We start from the raw sequence: 19,814 nt of genomic DNA on the forward strand, positions 1-19,814 counted from the left end.
ACGATAACACTTCCTCCCTCAAGAACTTCGGCAGTGAGTGAAATGAAACTGTTACACGGTTTGAAATCACAGAGCTTTGAAATCTTCACGTAGTCACTCACGTGACTCCGAAGTAAAATAGTAAGATTAAACGAGAACTTACCAGTTTGAAGTTTGATCTGTATTTTATGAGGAGTTACGATGAGGGATTACGTGCCCTCCGCTCCCACCCTCATTATATGGATCAAACTAATAAATTGATGTCTCCTTATCTTTACTATGTTTACTTCAAAATAACTGTGTCTATCTGTGATTCCACACCGCTGCTTGGAAGTATGCCGCGCCTGCGCACTGAGCGGGTTCTTCACGTAATCCCTCATCGTAACTCCTCATAAAATACAGATCAAACTTCAAACTGGTAAATTCTCGTTTAATCTTACTATTTGTTTGTGTAGCCCATGCGGATGCAGAATGGATGCCAACAATTGTGTAAATTTAGATATTCTTTAGATCTAATTTTATCAGTTTTGAATTTTCTGTCAGTTGTATCTCATGATATTGGGTCTATTTTGTGATTTTTCTGACCACACCAGATCCCTGATTTTACTTTAATTACAATGAATGACATAAATCATAAATATTGTGATATATGGATATATCTTAATTTCTAATGTGCACTCTCAACTTTGAAAAAGCATGACAGATGAAAAGGTGATTTGGTCTGACATAGCTTGTCTTGTGGGATGCTCTAACAATGGTGAAGCCAGTATTGTTTCCTCAAGGAAATTATGGCCTTGACCCCACTCACATAGAAACAGCAACATTTTTATAAACTGTTTGGATACCTCCATCACCCTTAGACTGTTAGTTGAAGATAGAGGATTGGGAAGCATTTAAAGGTCAGCAAAAAGTAACTAAGAGATTAATTAAGACGGGGAAAATAGGCTATGAGAGGAATTTAGCGAACAACATAAGAACTAATAGTAAGAGTTTTTATAGCTATATAAGAAGAAAAAGGGTGGCTAAGGTGAACGTTGGTCCATTGGAGGGTGAGGCTGGAGAGTTGTTGGTGGGGAACATGGAAATGGCAAAGGCATTAAACGAGTATTTTGTATCAGTCTTCACCATAGAAGACACAAAAAATATTCCAACGCTGGATAAACAGGAGGCGGTAGGAATGGAGGAGCTAAATACTATTAAGATCACCAAGGAGGTGGTATTAGGGAAATTAATGAGACTGAAGGAGGATAAATCCCCTGGGCCTGATGGATTACATCCAAGGGTCTTGAGGGAGATAGCAGTGGGGATTGTGGATGCATTGGTGATAATTTTCCAAAACTCCCTGGAGGCAGGAACGGTCCCAGTGGATTGGAAAATGGCCAATGTAACACCTATATTTAAAAAAGGAAGTAAACAGAAGGCGGGTAACTATAGACCGGTTAGTCTAACATCGGTGGTGGGTAAAATGTTGGAGACAATTATTAAAGAAACACTAACGGGCCACTTGGATAAACATGACTTCATCAGACAGAACCAGCATGGTTTTGTGAAGGGGAAATCGTGTTTAACGAATCTGCTCGAATTCTTTGAGGAAGTAACAACTCGGGTGGATAAAGGGGAACCGGTGGATGTGGTATACTTGGACTTCCAAAAGGCTTTTGACAAGGTGCCACATAAGAGACTATTGCTAAAAATAAAAAATTATGGGATTGGGGGTAATATATTAGCATGGGTAGAGGATTGGCTAACGAATAGGAAGCAGAGTGTTAGGCGCTTCCCCCCCCCCCTGGTGAATGCTATGTACTAACTTCTCTGTTTCTATCCCAAGTACAGGCCTCGTGGCTGTGAGTCTGGAATCGAGGGGTTAAAGGCTCCTGTACCCGATTGGCCCAGCTGCGTCAGGTGACGGGTGACTCATCTGGAGTATAAAGACCAGAGCTTCCCAGAATCCTTCTCTTCGTCGTGGACTCTGACTGAAGCAGTCTGTTGGTGGGGGCCGAGGCAGCCTGACCACATGGCATAGAACTTTGTGTATTTTCACCATTCCTTGTTGATAGATATTGTATTGGGACGGATAAGGGCTGACCTTAGAGTTTACATGTATTTTGGTTTCAGGGTTGTATCTCTTTGGGCAAGTTTTGGAATCTCCGGTTCGACGGCCCATGGTGTGGTTGGCTGGAGCATTGTTAAATTGTTTGTCGGTTTATCCATATCCCTGACTGGGTTGTTTATATCAGGTTTGAGTTTTGTGTTCAAATGAATTATTAAAACTGTTTTTGAACCTGAACCTGGTTTTTGACTTGTGTTACGTGGCTCTGAAGTACTTGCATTCGGGAGTCGTAACAAAATGGGGGCTCGTCCTAAGTTTTGAGGACCCTAGACGTTTTTAGGGGGTATTTTTGGTAGGCTTCTGGACTGAGGAAGTCTGTGTGTTGAGAGGGAATTTTTTCTTCCCTGTTTGTGGTAGCATTAAGGCCCAAGTTTTAGCTGGTGGTTTGGTGCTACATTTAGAAAATGGAATTTAAGGTGAAAGAATTTGTTAAGGCTCCTAGTCAGGAGTTGTTTGATAGATGTACGAAGGAGCATTTGATTTTGCTGGCTGAGAACTATGCCATTACTATTGACAAGCATTCAAAGAAACACTCCATTAAATCGGAGTTGTGGGCTGCGTTGGTGGAGGCTGGGGTTTTGCCTGGTGGTGCAGACAGTCCCCCACCTTCTGTTCAGCCAGTTCAGAACATGGAGGCCATCATTAAACTGAAGGAGATGGAGCTTGAGTCACAGAGAATTGCCTCTTTGTTAAAAGAGAAAGAGCTCATGCATGTTCTTGAAATGAAACGGCTTGAGGAGGAAACCAAAAGGGCTGAATTTCAGCTGCGGGCAAAAGAAATTGATAATTCCCGGGTTTCTTCTAGGGAACGGGAGTTTGATATGAGCAAGAACATCCGCCTGGTTCCCCCATTTCGTGAGGAGGATGTGGACAAGTATTTCACAGTGTTTGAACGGGTGGCTTTGTCCTTGAAGTGGCCTAGGGACGTGTGGACCTTGCTATTGCAGTGTGTCTTTGTGGGTAAAGCACGGGAGGTGTACTCGTCTTTATCTGTTGAAAGCAGTCTGGACTATGAGTGTGTGAAGTCTACAGTATTAAGGGCTTATGAATTAGTTCCAGAGGCGTACCGGCAGAAGTTCCGGCGCTTTAGGAAGTTTGATAGTCAGACTTATGTGGAGTTTGCTAGGGAGAAGGAGGCACTTTTTGACAGGTGGTGCGCTTCTCAAGGAGTGAAGGATTTTGAGCTACTGCGGGCCTTGATAATTATGGAAGACTTTAAGAACTGTCTCCCTGAGAGGGTTACTACTTACCTTAATGAGCAGAAGGTGAATGAGGTGTCTAAGGCTGCGGTGTTGGCAGATGAGTATGTATTGACTCATAAATCTGATTTTGTTGGGCGATCCTATAGTATTGGTGCACGGCCGGTTGATCGTGGTGGTGTCGCCGGTGGCAGTGTCAAAGCTGTTTCTGTGCCTGCAAAATGCAGCACGTTGATACAGGGGGAGGTCCGAGCTGATAAGGTTGACGGAAAAGTAAGGACTGATGAAGGTCCTGTGTGCTACTATTGTAGAAGGAGAGGGCACATGTTAAAGTCGTGTCCCGTTCTGAAGCAGAAAAATGCAAAGCCTGTGGCTTTGGTGGGAACACAGAAGGCACCTGTCGTACCTGAGGTGCCTGAGTCTGATGAGTGTAGGAATTATTCTGCGTTCATCATGAATGGTTTTGTTTCTCTAGAGGATGGGGGTGAGAGAGTTCCAGTATCCATCTTGCGTGATACTGGTGCTACTCAGTCCTTTATATTGGATGGGGTACTGCCGTTTTCTGGGGAATCATCGGTTGGGTCAAGTGTCCCAGTGGTAGGATTCGGGATGGATGACATGGTAGTGCCTTTGCATACCGTGCGTCTCGAGTCCGAGTTGGTTTCAGGCCGGGTAACTGTTGGGTTACGGCCGTGTTTTCCCGTTGGGGGAGTTTCTGTGATTTTGGGGAATGACTTGGCAGGAGGTAGAGTTTTAGTCACTCCTGAGGTGACGGCTGTTCCGATGGTGCAGAGTCCTGATAGATTGGCTATGCAGCATCCAAAGGTCTTCGCAGCTTGTGCTGTCACGAGGGCTATGGCTAAGAGCCAGGCGAAGTTTGAGGATGTGGTGGACCTGAGTGAGAGCATTTTTGGGGATCAGGATGATAGATCCTGTGTTGTGAAGGGTGTTTCTCCATCTCAAGATGGGATAGTGTCTGGAAATGTGCCGGTGTCACTGTCACGTGACCGGCTGGTTGAGGAGCAAAAGAGTGATCCAGGTTTATCTGATCTGTGCGACTGCGCAGTGCCTGAGGGGGATATGGATTCCACAGCAAAAGGGTATTTTCTAAGGGATGGCTTACTGATGCGAAAGTGGTCTCCCTTGGATATATCTGGGCATGATGATTGGAGCGTGGTTGATCAGATTGTGATGCCTCGTCGGTATAGGGACGAGATACTCTGTTTGGCTCATGATGGTCCTCTGGGTGGACATTTGAGGGTCCTGAAGGAAAAATGGTTGCAGGAGGATACAAAACGTAGTGTTTTATACCACGTTTGTACTTTTCGCTCTAGATTGAGGAGGGCATGCGAACTGGCAATGGGTAATCTTGCCTCTGCTCAGTCTAGGATGAAGGACTGGTTCGACAGGAAGGCTTCTAGTAGGAATTTTTCTCCGGGTGACAAGGTCCTGGTGTTGTTGCCTATTCCTGGTTCCAGTCTGCAGGCTCGGTATAGCGGTCCCTATCAGGTGGTTAAGAAGGTTGGTGAGAGGGATTACGTTATTGGTACCCCTGATCGGAGGCGTAAGACTCAGCTCTGTCATGTTAACATGATGAAAAAGTACCATGAGCAGGAGCCTGTGGAGGTTGATGGGTCGGAGCTAAGTCCTTCTAAGCATGTTTTGGCTGCAGTGGTGCTGCCCCCTGACACGGGTGGTGATGTGGGGGAGGCACGGTTGTCTGTGGCAGTAACGCAGGGAAAGCTGAGTAACTCTGAGGCTTTGGAGACGCTTCCCTTGCGGTTGTCTCATTTGACTGGCATATCCGTGGCAAGGATGATGTATTGGCTGATGCATTGTCGCGCCAGTGATGTCTGTGTTACTGAATAGTTGCTGAAATTTGGTGGTGTTTTTTTTAGTTCATTTTCAGAAACTTATTCAGTATCTTTGGGTGGGGGTGTTAGGCGCTTCCCCCCCCCCCTGGTGAATGCTATGTACTAACTTCTCTGTTTCTATCCCAAGTACAGGCCTCGTGGCTGTGAGTCTGGAATCGAGGGGTTAAAGGCTCCTGTACCCGATTGGCCCAGCTGCGTCAGGTGACGGGTGACTCATCTGGAGTATAAAGACCAGAGCTTCCCAGAATCCTTCTCTTCGTCGTGGACTCTGACTGAAGCAGTCTGTTGGTGGGGGCCGAGGCAGCCTGACCACATGGCATAGAACTTTGTGTATTTTCACCATTCCTTGTTGATAGATATTGTATTGGGACGGATAAGGGCTGACCTTAGAGTTTACATGTATTTTGGTTTCAGGGTTGTATCTCTTTGGGCAAGTTTTGGAATCTCCGGTTCGACGGCCCATGGTGTGGTTGGCTGGAGCATTGTTAAATTGTTTGTCGGTTTATCCATATCCCTGACTGGGTTGTTTATATCAGGTTTGAGTTTTGTGTTCAAATGAATTATTAAAACTGTTTTTGAACCTGAACCTGGTTTTTGACTTGTGTTACGTGGCTCTGAAGTACTTGCATTCGGGAGTCGTAACACAGAGAGTGGGGATAAATGGTTCATACTCGGGATGGCAACCGGTAACTAGCGGGGTTCCGCAAGGGTCGGTGCTGGGACCCCAGTTGTTCACAATTTATATAAATGATTTGGAGGAGGGAACCAAGTGTAATATATCAAAATTTGCGGACGATACGAAAATGGGAGGGAAAGTAGGGGATGAGGAGGATAGGAAGAGTCTGCAAAAGGATATAGATAAGCTAGGTGAGTGGGCAACAACTTGGCAGATGAAATTTAATACTAATAAATGTGAAGTCATTCACTTTGGGGAAAAAAATGATAGGGCAAGTTATTTTCTAAATGAGGAGGAGCTGCGTTGTAATGCAACGCAAAGGGATCTAGGGGTATTAGTACATGAATCACTAAAAGTCAGTATGCAGGTGCAGCAAGCAATCAGGAAGGCCAATGGAGTTTTGGCCTTTATTGCTAGGGGGATTGAGTATAAAAACACGGAGGTCTTGCTGCAGCTGTACACGGTATTAGTGAGACCACATTTGGAATACTGTGTACAGTTCTGGGGTCCATACTTGAGAAAGGATGTACTAGCCCTGGAGGCAGTGCAGCGAAGGTTTACAGGATTAATTCCTGCAATGAGGGGATTGACATATGAGGAAAGGTTAAGTAAGCTGGGACTCTACTCTTTGGAGTTTAGAAGAATGAGAGGCGATCTCATTGAAACGTATAAGATCGTGAGGGGCCTTGATCGGGTGGATGCACCGAGGATGTTCCCAATGATCGGGGAGGCTAGAACTAGGGGACATAGTTGCAGAGTGAGGGGGGGCTCTTTTAAAACTGAGATGAGGAAGAACTTCTTCACCCAGAGGGTGGTTAGTTTGTGGAATTCACTGCCCCAGGGAGCAGTGGAAGCAGAAACGTTAAATATATTTAAGTCAAAAATAGATGGTTTTTTAGCTGCCAAGGGGATAAGGGGCTACGGGGAGAGGGCAGGGATATGGACCTAGGTATGGTTAGTATAGTAGACCTGAGTGATCTCCTGGACAAGTGTCGATCGCCTGGATTGGGGTCGGAGAGGAATTTCCCGGATTTTTTTCCCGAATTGGACCTGGGTTTTTATCCGGTTTTTTGCCTCCCCCAGGAGATCACGCGGTTCTTGGGGTGGAGAGGGGTGATAGCGGTATAAAGGGGAGGGTAGTGTCTTGTGTTCTGTGTCTTGTGTCTACTGTTTGTGGGTAAGTGTGTCTGTTTGGTGTTCAGCCATGAGTGAATGGCGGTGCGGGCTCGACGGACCTGGTGGTCTACTCTCGCACCTACTTTCTATGATTCTATGATTCTATGATTACTTTAAATGATCAAATGTATTCCTTTTCCAAAAAAGGTTGATTTCTTTGCAGTGACGCATAAAGAACTCAGACCTTTAAATGATTGTGGATTCCATCTATTAGAACCAGGATGAGCCCTACAATAACATGTGAACATTTCATTGCCAAATCTGAAACTCTGTCTGCAGTCCCATTACTCCCGTCTCCATAATGTGCTAACAACTTCAACATATGGGCTGGAGTGCACTTGGAAATGTCAATTGATAATGCTGTTTGCCAACACTTCCTCCTGATAATGCAGCTTCCAATGATTTGTGTAGGAAAGAACTGCAGATGCTGGATTAAATCGAAGATAGACATAAAATGCGGGATTAACTCAGTGGGACAGGCAGCATCTCTGGAGAGACGGAATGGGTGACGATTCGGGTCGAGACCCTTCTTCGGACTCTGTTTTCAGACCAATGATTTGTGTTGCTTAATATGTATACACAATAAGGTAAGTAACTTGTATTATGTAAAGCAAGAAAATGTACAAGGGCGTCTGGTTCTGTGCATGTGCTCTTGTCATGCCCACCTTAGACATCACTTGTGAGACATGGACAGTGTACAGCAGACATAGCCAGCAGCTTAACCACATCTCTGTGACTTGTCTGTGCAGAATACTTCACGTCAAGTGGCAAAACAAGATCCAGACACACAGGTGTTGTTCCAAACAAACCTCCCCAGCATTTATACATTGTTGAAAGAATCACAGATCAAGTGGGCAGAACATGTCAGAAAGACGTCTGATGACAGAACACCAAAGGAGCTATTTTATGGAGAGCTGACAGACAGCAGAGGATCATGTAACGGACAGAAAAAGCGATTCAATCAATCAATCAATCCATTTTATTCGTCACTTGAAATGAATTTGCCAGCAGCGGTACAATAAAAAAAGAACACACAAAACCACAATAAAAATTTAACACCAACATCCACCACAGCATTCATCACTGTGGTGGAAGGCACAAAAATTGGCCAGTCCTCCTCCATTTCCCCCGTGGTCGGGATCTCAATCTTCCGCAGTCGCTGCTGCAGGGCGTCCAGATGTTCAGACAAGGTAAGTCCAGATAAGTCTTGAATTGGTGCCTCCCCACCGGAGACCGCGGCTTTAAGTTGGTGTAGGCCGCAGGCCGGCGGTCGAAGATCTAAAGTCCCTGCTGCGTTGTAGCCAGAAGCACCTGCAGACTGCAAGGGCCGGCTGGTCGGAGATCCTCTCCAGGGGTCCCCGGCGAGGGACCCCACTCAGGATGGTAAGTCCCCGCCGCGCCTGCAGTAGAAGTTGGCCGCGGGCCGGCGGTCGGAACTCTTCTCCTCCAGGGTCCCCAACGAGGGGTCAGCCGGAGCTCTGCAGACCGCGGCTTCAGGCTGCCACGGGCCAGCGAACGGAGCGCTCCCCTCCGGCGACCCCCGGCGAAGGCTCGCACGCTCCGCAACGAGAATCCACGCTGCGCCCGCAGCTGAAGCCTCGGGCGCGTCTCCGAAAATGGCCGCACCGATCCTCGATGTTAGGCCACCGGGGAGGCGACATGGAAAAAGTCACCTCTCTGTGGAGGAGGCGACCGAAGCAGTTACCCCCTTACTTCCCCACACCACCCCCCCACACAAGACATACCGGGAAACATTAAAAACACACATTAAGACATACTAAAAAAACAAAAAAGTAGAAAGAACTAACACGCTGCTGGCAGGGCTGCCGGCTTGCAGCGCCCCCACCGACCTGAATTTCTTAGAACATCCATGAAGAGTTTCAACATTGACACATAGCCATGGGACAGAACAAACACTGTATTGCCTTGTCTGCTGCACCTGCATGAAAAGTAGTGTTTGTTCATATGAGGAAGCTAGGATGGAGGAAGCAAAGAGGAAGAGAGAATCACAAATATCAAGAACTACTGATATTACAGCTTCGCTGCACGTCTGTCACCTGTGTGAAAGAAACACTCAAGTGGTCTAATCAGTCACCTCTGTATACACTGTAACGCTATAGTTATCCTGGTTTTACTCAAAAATAAGTAATGAACAAAAACGAAGAATATGTAACAAATCATATCACATATTTGTTTAGTTGGTTCTTCTACCCACAGTATAATTGGTGGTTAATCCATAATCCATGGTCGCCAGTAAGCATGTCAGCTTGCAGTATTAAGGTACTGAAATATCCTCATTCCTCTATGTATTCTACTTATCAACTGATATTGTTTAATTTATGTTAATGATAATGTGCGAAGCTATTCAGGCAAACATGCCTTACATTTCCAACCGTTTTGGAAAGTAATCTACAACTCAAAGATAATTTGTACTCACACCTATTATACCAGTGCCACGTATTTAACAGCTATAGTCATATGTATTAACGTTACATAACTGCTACTGATCCTTATTAATTACCATGGCACTTCTCCTTGATCATCCTGCGGTGGAGGTTTTTGAGAGGAAAGCTACGATAATTGGAGTTGATAAATGATATATCCTCTTTATCAGAACATACATTTTTCCATGCACATCCCTTAGACTCCTACGTCTCACTTTACATAAGCTCCAACTTATTCCAAGCTGTACTGTAAGTATCTTACCCTGCACTAAGTCATGCTCACTGATCACCGTGTTCTTAAGGGATCCCATTTTTCAGCACATTAATTTTAGCCACTGTATCGTTATCTTCAAATCTCTTCATCGCACATTGCTACTGTAATTTCCTGCAGGTCCATTTTGTTCTACATATCCTCAAGGTTGGCATAGTCAGCAATAGGAGCAGGCAGAACCTCTTCTAGCTTGAAGACACTACAACATTGAAGGAAGTAATCTTGGGCCATTGAGATTGAACCAGCTCATAAAATAATCCCATCGCTCACTAACTTTCCCTGTAACCTTTACTCCCTAAATAATGCCCCATCCCCCCACCCACCCCCCACCATTCTCCCTTCCATCTACATGCCAGGAGCAATTTACACTGGCCTGTTAAGCAACTAAACTGTGCTGGAGTAAATCAGCGGGTCAGGCATAATATCTGGAGCATTCTCCAGAGATGCTGCCTGAGCCGCTGAGTTAGTACAGCACTTTGTGGCTTTTTTGTAAACCAGCACCTGCATGGTTTTAGATGTGGGATGAAACCAGAGCACCTGGATGAACCCCACATGGTCACAGGGAGAACAGACAAATTCCACACAGAGGGCACAGGAGTTTGGGATTGAATCTCGGTAAGTGGAGCTATGAGGCAGCATCTCCATTAGCTGTTCAAGAAGGAACTGCAGATGCTGGAAAATCGAAGGTAGACGAAAGTGCTGGAGAAACTCAGAGTGTGCGGCAGCATCTATGGAGCGAAGGAAATAGGCAACGTTTCGGGCCTAACCCTTCTTCAGACTTTTGTCTATCTCCATTAGCTGGGCCACTCTGCTGCCTGTGATTTTACTGCCAACCACAGACATAGGGTAGCAAAATGAATGTCTATTCCTTACAGAGGCCTCGATAGAAAGTGGGAGGGGACAAGTCCGTGACTGAATCAGAAATGAAAGTAAGCTGTAAGACACAAGGAACTGCACATGCTAGTTTATAAAAAAAAGACACATAGTCCTGCAGTATCTCAATGGGTCAGGCAGTATCCCTGGAGGATATGACTTTGTGACATTTCTGACCATTCTTCAGACTGCCCACAGATACGGCTTGCCCTGTCAAATTATTCCAGCATTTCCTGTTTATATTCATTGAACTAGTGAGTATCTCATTCATGATTAATCTGCTGACTCCACAAAGGTCGACATCCCTCAATAAAATGTGTACTGATTACAGAGGTCCTTACAAAGTAAAACTATATTTATCCTTCTCAATATACTACTGAACTCAAGCAAAGGAACCTTCCCTTGATTCAAACTCAGTGTCATTTGAAGCAGGGTGAGTGGTTTTGTAGATTCTATGTGAATGAGCAAGCACATGGTTTATGGAATATGTTGAAAGAAGGCTCAGAACAAACACAATTGAACAAATTTTAACAAATGAATGCCTCCTTTATACAGGTCCACAGTTAAATTGCATCTTAAATATGGGTATGTCTGCTCTTATTACCGATCCTGTATGCCTGCATTAGGATTTTTTATGTATTACCTATTCAAATGTCTGTTTGCATTCCTCTTAAACATAGAAATTCTATCTGTTTCCACCGCCTCCTCTGGTAGCATTTTCAAGATATTAACCACTTTTTGTGTGTAAGAAAAACTTACCCCTAAATTCCAAAAGGGATAAGGGGTTACTACAAAAAAGTGGTGCTTCTTCTTCTTGCATATGGTGTGCACAGCCTAAAGTTGTAAGACAACTTGTTCTGTTTGATCTTCTGTTTGTGCACGCCAGGTTGATTGCATTCGTCGAAACAGGGTGGACCACGTGAAGGTTGCAATCTCCCACCCAAAAGTGGTGCTGAGGTAACGGATCAGTTTCATCTTGCTGAAAGACAGAGCTGGCACAAGCACCTGAATGGCCCATTCCTGTTACTGTTTCTTATGTTCTTATATCCATTTTTCTCCCATTGCTACTATAACTCTCCATGAGCAGTTACAGAGCTGTCATCCCTGTTTACTCGACTGGATATTACAGAATGGAACCTCACTGTGGTTAACATATTACAGAATACAACTTATGCAGTGAGTAATCCAGAGCTCGTTCAAAATTGTGCCTTCTAAATTTGTTTTGGTTCTCCATTTTTCATTGAGTAGAATCATAGAATCATTTTGATGCGGATGAAGGCCATTTGTACTATAAGTTTCATGCCAATTCTTCTCCATCTGATCATGTCATTCCCATTCCAGGCTCACTCTCCCTCACACTGCAAACTATTTTTTGTTGATGAGAGTCAAAAAACTTCAGAAACTAGACATCTGGAATTAATAAAAAGAGAATATTGGATACACTCAGCAGCTCAGGCAGCATCTGTAATCAAACACAGTTCTGACAAAGGTTTGTAGTCTTGAAACATTACTCTTTCCACAGATGCTGCCTGACCTGCTGAGTTTTATTTTTATTATTTCAGATTTTAGTATTAGCTTTTTAAAATAGATTTTCATTTAATGGATGGGATTTATATAGCGCCTTTCTAATACTCAAGGCACTTTACATCGCATTATTCATTCACTCCTCAGTCACACTCGGTGGTGGTAAGCTACTTCTGTAGCCACAACTGCCCTGGGGCAGACTGACGGAAGCGTGGCTGCCATTCTGCGCCTACGGCCCCTCCGACCACCACCAATCACTCACACACATTCACACACAGGCAAAGGTGGGTGAAGTGTCTTGCCCAAGGACACAACGACAGTATGCACTCCAAGCGGGATTCGAACCGGCCACCTTCCGGTCGCCAGCCGAACACTTAGCCCATTGTGCCATCTGTCGTCCCGAGGACAGATGGCATGCTTAAAATTATATTTAGAAACAAGGAATATTTAGAAAAGAGAACACAAAGTGTTAGAGTAACTCAACGGGTCTGGCAGCATCTCCAGAGATGTGTGTTTTCTCAATGATATTAGGTTTGTAAATGTGTAAAAAATTGAAGATTTCAAAACAGAGCAAGAATAGACCAATTGCCTAATTTGCGGTGGGGGGATAGATCTGAGGCATTGTCCTAATAATTATAGAGAAATATATAATAGCATTTTACAGAATATAGTGTATGAAAAACAAACCACAATCCTTACAAAATAGAGGAAAGGAGAGGTGGACATATAGACGTGGAGCAAATGAATTGGTCTGATTGCAAGCAAAATCTTAAAGATGAGAAAGATTCTGTGTTTGATCTAATCTCACAGTTTCAGTCAGCAGGCTTATTTTGGGGGAAATAAGATTAAAGAAAAAGAGAAATAGGAATAGAGTAGTTAGTCTCAGGAACAGTTATGGCATTAGTGCCGACTAAATGGCCTCCCATCCCTAATTCCAATGGCTCCACAAATCTAGACAAACTTGTTTGGTATCTGCTCTTCCATTGTTCTTTAACAAACCTTTCAATATCCTAGGATACTGATTTATTCTTTAATACTTACAGATCAAAATTACTTAGGCTTTCTAAAGCAATGTAGTAGCACAATCCCGGATACAGGTTGACCTGATGGATCAAACCACGCAATCCATATTTTATCGTTCTTTTCTTTTAATTGGACTTTGACTTTGCATGTTGCAGAAATCGATCACACATCAGCACACAATAATTCCCACTGCTGAGTTTGAAGATGCCCACTATTCATTCCACAATTACAAACACATTACAGCCCACGATGAATTATGCTCGGTATATGCACCGTGCCTATGCTAAAAAAAATAGGACACATATGGTCCCATTGTCCAACAGTCATTAACGATTGCATCTGTATTGTGGGAATTCGCCTGCGCCGATCACAGTGTACAGCATGCTTGTTTTTTCTCTCTCCCTACAAACGAACATGAGCTTTAGCTGACTGGGTTTTAAAATTTAAAGAATACGGGTGAATAGAGGGGTCGGAATATAAGATCGGAGCACCTTTTGCACAAACAACTTGAGGTTGGATGCAGCTTAAATCCACACACATGGTGATGCCAGGCTGGGGTAAGTTTGGGGGGGGGGGGGGGGGGGCTGCGTGTGCGTCGGGGGCATCGGGGCGGGTTTTAGGCATCAATATCTTTGTATCTGAATCCCTTGGCGAGGTTATGTTTTCACTGCTTGTGGCGCGATATTTATTTACAAACGTAGCCAGCACACCGGTCGAGATTGGTGGGGATGATTCGAGGTTGGAGAGGCAGCAATTTGGCGGCAGCCGGCGTCTGTGCGAGGTAAGGTTTGCGATGGTAGCTCTTTGTGTTGCCGCGCTGTTCGGGTTTATTGTTTAAACGGCAGCAGCGAGAACGCTGGCTCCACATCCAGTCGCCGCGGCAGCCAAGGGAACTCTGACTTTCCCTCTCGCTGCATTAGGGGTGGATGTCGAGTGGCTCCAAAGCATTATTTTATATAGAAACAAATGAATATATTAATCAGTATATTATCCTTGAAATGGTAGGGAGCAGAAGTTCTCTCCACCTGCTTGAGTGGGATACTATCACGACAGGTTCATTCAGCAAGCGGCGCTGTCCCATTCAGACCTTCAAATGCTCTCCTCTTTGTCTGACTGATCCCTTTAGGACGGCCGTTTGGGATGTCTCATGCTGTCTCTGATATTAGTAAGACATCAGCTCTGTCTCTTCCGTTTAGCAGCACGTTAGCTGAGACCGAGGGTCCCGGACTGGTCCCTCGGCGCAATGAAGTCTCCAACCTCTTCCTCAGTGAACGGGATGGGGGTCTGGGTTCGACAGCCAGAGCTCCGCCAGATGCAGAGATTAGCATGTTGTCTGCCAAGCACCAGCGCAACAATTCCCAGTCTCTGTACTGTTGTTATTTTCATTAAAACCATGGTCCACTTCGAAACGGCCAATCAGTAACATTGCTCATTCTTAAATGATTCCAGATTTTCTATCCATTGACTATGAACGGTCGATTAACCTGCTGCGTGACAGAGAATGAGTTGGTACACAGAAAAGATGGGAAGGTAGGAGTAAACGCGAGGAACAAAGAGAGTACATTATCCATCAATGCAATGTCGATTGGTAAAGTTTCCCTCCAGTTTGGGGATAGGTACATTGCTAAACCAATGTGCCAGAAACCATATCATGCCATCAACCATTTGAATTGTAATATTATCTCTGAATTTCATTTCATAGGTATATTTTGAGCACGTGATGTTGACAATTACACAACAGGACATATTTGCAATGGAACGTACTAGTTGTCAAGGGAAACAGTAAACCAGTAAATGGGAGAAATCGTTTACTGTCATTAAGTATGGGTTTTTATTAGAATTTTTCTGATAAAATCACATCCCAATTATCTCTTACTGATGGGAAAGTATCTAGGATAAACTCAATGTGAAAATCAAAATCAGTGCAGTGTAATTAGAGTTTAATCAAGATATTTGTAATATCTAATGACCGAGCAGCAGTCGAGAGAGATTAATGTTGTCATTAATGGTTGTCACAAATGAATAATGTGGACTGATTATGTACATTTTATGAAAATCCAGGATGCAGAAACATCTTGTAATTTCTCAGAGTGGCGGGATCTTCTGTCCTCGATTTGCAAGGTAGAGAAGTTACAGATGAACAATAAAGTGCTTTACGGCCTATGAACTACTTCTGAAATATTTCAATGGCAATAGTGAGATGAATGCAGAATGAGTAGGTTTTAGAGGTGTTGGTTAAAGAAGTGTTTCATCTGGGCACCAGGAGATCTCTCTTTGGAAATGTCTCTCTGGATCAATTTTCATTGGAAAGTTAATTGGGCTGCAAGACTGCCCATGTCCTATTTCCTACCAGTTCCAGTACGGCTAACAATCCGCGGGGTTCTTGACTGGGTGAAAATTATGCAAGGTTTGTTTTATATTTTCATCTGTGTTCATCTCCTCCATGGACTCTTCCTTCTCTATCTTCCACTCCTCCAAAATAGATGCACTTCTCTGATTCTGGCCACTTGACCAACTCCAAATGTAATCCCTTCACTGCAAAACCCTTAATAATAATAATAATAATAATAATAATAATAATAAACTTTATTTATAAAGCGCTTTAAACAACCGCAGTTGCCACAAAGTGCTGTACATGAGAACTCATGGACAAAAAGTTATTACAAACCATTAAAAACCGTAAAACGAAGGACTAAAAACAGTAAAAATTAAAAGACATTAAAAGCACTAAGAACAGGAGCAATGTCTCAGCCAGTGTCGAAAGCCAGAGAATAAAAATGAGTTTTTAGGGAGGATTTGAAGATGGACAGTGAGGGGGCCTGTCTGATGTGCAACGGCAAGGTGTTCCAAAGTGCCGGAGCAGCAACAGAAAAGGCTCTATCCCCTCTGAGCTTCCGCTTAGACCGTGGTACCTCAAGGGCCTGTCCCACTTGGGCAACATTTTCGGCGACAGCCTGAAAAGAGGTTGCCGCGGGGTGATGTATGTAATGTAATGATGCACGATGCACGGTGCACGGTGTCTCCTTGCAGCCGCTGGATTTTGGAATGTTCAAAATCTTTCCGTGACACCTGCGTGTCTTATCATGTCGTGCGCCCTGTCGCACGCTGACGTAGGCTGTCCTGTGGGTGACGTCCAGTGACACATGGTGATGCAAGGTCATGACCTCTGCTAATTCATTTTGCGACAGCCTGTGTCATCATACGTCATCATGCGTCAACCTGTTGTCCTCAGATGTCGTAGACAGTGACGCAGCCTGTCGTATCTTGCCGTATCGTGTCACGGATGGACGTATGTTGACTTCGGCTATCATTGTTTTACGTCTGTGTGGTCACAGGATGTCGTAGACGCTGTCGTATGCTGTTGAATGCTGTCGCTGTTGAGGTCCTGAAAATGTTAATGTCGGCTGACGTCAACTGTGTCGTAGCCTGTCGTAGATTGTCATAAAATTTGACGGTTTTTTCGGCGACTGCTGGCGTGAGTCACTGACGCCCGCAGTTGACAAAATAAAATCGCAAAGTGGGACAGGCCCTTTAAACTCTCAAATTTCCTTTCTAAATCTCTTTGCTCCTGGACTTCTCTTTCTTTTTTAAGCCATTACTTCAAGCCTTCTCTTTTAGCTCTGTTTTTTCTCATCCAACCCAATAATTTCTTTAGGGCTCAGATGTCTTGCTCGTTTTGCTACGTTAAAGATGCTGTGTTATAAAAGTCTTGTGAGCGCAAGAAACGTGTTTATGTAAAATGTTGATTAAATACATGCCTATGATATTGCTCATTTTTTTGTCAGAGGATGTATTAGGAATAAGGTTATCAGCAAAGAAGTTTGACTGGAAATGCTTGTGTCTGCTCTCGATGTCCACCTCACCTGCCTCATTATTATCTTACAGTAATGCTTTCACAGTTGCTTTTAATTTATGGCCCGCAATCAATCATTACCATCTGTATAAAATCAATGGTAATAGTAAATAACATTTGATAATTAATGACAAATTTGAACACGGAATTAAATGCAAATTATTTAAAAGTCAATGTAAAAATACACAGAATACAAATTATATAAATATACGTCATGAATATGTATGCTCCTGCTCTGCACTGAAACATCTTAGTTTACCAGTGTACTGCTCCACAATTTCCTTTTGTTTTAAATTTATAAACTGTAGGATTGTATGGTTTCTCATTCTTAGTAATAAAATTGTAAACACTTTACCATGAATTGCCCTGGGGCATATTACCATGTTAAGGGTGCTTCATTAACAATGATGTAATGGGACTCGATATACCCATCCTTCTCGTTGCTGCCATCTGTAGTAATGATTGATTCTGTACATTATTTCACATTTCAGATTCTCTCTGAAATGTAGATGTTATTCTCTTGGGGTTGGCTTTTGACTGGGGCAGCCAGCTGGGTTTTGTTGTAATACAGAATCTGTGCCTGACAAAAGATACCAATCATGATTGAAATTGGGAGTAGGTTTCTTGGCGGATTCCTTGGGTATTATTTTGTGACAACTGGAGGGCAACACATTAGTATTAGAACCGTGGGCCAAACACAAAGGATCTCTGAATCATGTATTCACTTGTCTAGTGCAAGTAATTGAGCCCACAGTGGAAAAAGATACTTGTTCGTGATTAAATGACTTTGCCCAAGTTTCTTCTCATAATGATCCTTATCCTTCATAATTAAATGAAGAGCCAATTTAATCATACAGACTGGTGCATAACTAGATTATCCATTTGGCTTTTGATTCATGCTTGAAAGAAAATGGTCAACTATTCTGTGTAGGAAAGAACCGCAAATGCTGGAGTAACTCAGCGCATTAGGCGGCATCTCTGGAGAGAAGGAATGGGTGACGTTTCGGGTCGAGAACCTCTTCAAACTGAAGACCCTTCTTCAGACTGAGATGCTGCCTGACCCACTGAGTCACTCCAGCATTTTGTGTCTGGACAAATATTCTCGTCTTGAAAATATCTTAGCACAGAGTCATACATCATACTGACAAAGCGCCCATCTAAGCTAGTCTCATTTGCCTGTGTTTGACCCATATCCCTCGGAACCTTTCCTGCTCATGTATCTGTCCAAATGTCTTTTAAATATTATTATTGTACCTGCCTCATTCTCACTTCTTCTTGCTGTTCATTCCATATGCGTATCACCCTGTGATTAAAAAAATGCCCTTCAGGTTCTTATTAAGTCTTTCTCCTCTCTTCCTTAAACCTAAATCTTCTAATTATTGATTCATTAGGAACACAGGGGGCACGAAACTGTATGCATTCTCCCTATCTATGCCCCTCATGATTTTATACATATCTATAAGATCACCCCTCTGTTAACTACACTCCAACACATTAAGTCCTTGCCTGCCCAATCTTCAGGATTCAAACTTCAGAATTGTTTTCTGCACTCATTCCAACTTAATGGCAACTTTCCCATGGCAGGGTCACCGAAGCTGAACACAAAACTCCAAGTGCAGCTTTTATGTTCTGCGAGGATATAGTGTACCACTATAGAACTTATGTTCTCTGTATTATAAACCTCAGATCCTTATCTCAAGAAGTTTTATATTGTCACAGTACAAAACATGAACACATTTTAGGCGCCTGCATTGGTGCCACCTCCCGCACCAATACAGAACTCACTGACTTCATCCATTTCACCACTAACTTCCATCCGGCACTCAAATTCACCTGGACCATTCCCGACATCTCCCTCCCATTTCTGGACCTCACTATCTCCATCGCAGGTAGCAGACTACTGACTGACATCTACTATAAACCCACTGACTCCCATGGCTATCTGGACTACACTTCTTCCCACCCTGCTTCCTATACGGACTCTATCCCCTACTCCCAAAACCTCCGTCAATGCCGCATCTGCACCCAGGATGAGGTGTCGCAAACCAGGGCATCGGAGATGTCCTCTCTTCGACTATAGATGAGATCTCTTCTATATCCCGTAACTCAGCTCTCACTCCCCATTCGCAACAAGGGCAGAGACCCCCTTGTCCTCATCTTCCACCCTACCAGCCGTCACATACAACAGATAATCCTCCGACATTTTCGCCACCTCCAATGGAATCCCACCACTGGCCACATCTTCCCATCTCCTCCCCTGTCTGCTTTCTGCAGAGACTGCTCCCTCCATAACTCCCTGGTCAATTCATCCCTTCACACCCAAACCACCCCCTCTCCGGGCACTTTCCCTTGCAACCGCAAGAAATGCTACACTTGTCGCTTTACCTCCCCCCTTGACTCCATTCAAGGACCCAAGCAGTCTTTCCAGGTGCGGCAGAGGTTCACCTGCACCTCCTCCAACCTCATCTATTGCATCCGCTGCTCTAGATGTCAACTGCTCTACATCGGTGAGACCAAGCGTAGGCTTGGTGATCGCTTCGCCGAACACTTCCGCTCGGTTCCCAATAACCACCCTGATCAGCCGGTGGCTCAGCACTTCAACTCCCCCTACCATTCCGAATCCGAACTTTCCGCCCTGGGCCTCCTCCATGACCAGAGTGAGGAACACCGTAAATTGGAGGAGCAGCACCTCATATTTCGCTTGGGCAGTTTGCACCCCAGCGGTATGAACATTGACTTCTCTAATTTCAGGAGGCCCTTACTTTCTCCTCCCCTTCTCAGCTCTCCCTCAGCCATCTGGCTCCACCTCTTC

General features: G+C 44.2%; 1 protein-coding gene across 2 annotated transcripts in view; it reads left to right on the plus strand.

The window, feature by feature from the left end:
- Positions 1-13,541: 13,541 nt before the first annotated feature.
- LOC116973362 (macoilin-like) overlaps positions 13,542-19,814 on the plus strand; it is a 97,102-nt gene continuing 90,829 nt past the window's right edge. The window contains exons 1-2 of one of the 2 annotated variants that reach the window (XM_033021346.1): positions 13,542-13,706; positions 14,599-14,679. In XM_033021346.1, the coding sequence (XP_032877237.1) occupies positions 14,651-14,679 (29 nt within the window). In that variant the 5' untranslated portion in view covers positions 13,542-13,706; positions 14,599-14,650. Of the gene's footprint in view, positions 13,707-13,774; positions 13,931-14,598; positions 14,680-19,814 lie in introns of those variants that run through there. The other variant, XM_033021344.1, reaches the window with a different exon arrangement.

The sequence above is a fragment of the Amblyraja radiata genome, chromosome 5, assembly GCF_010909765.2.
Source record: "Amblyraja radiata isolate CabotCenter1 chromosome 5, sAmbRad1.1.pri, whole genome shotgun sequence".
NCBI classification, from domain to species: Eukaryota; Metazoa; Chordata; class Chondrichthyes; order Rajiformes; family Rajidae; genus Amblyraja; species Amblyraja radiata.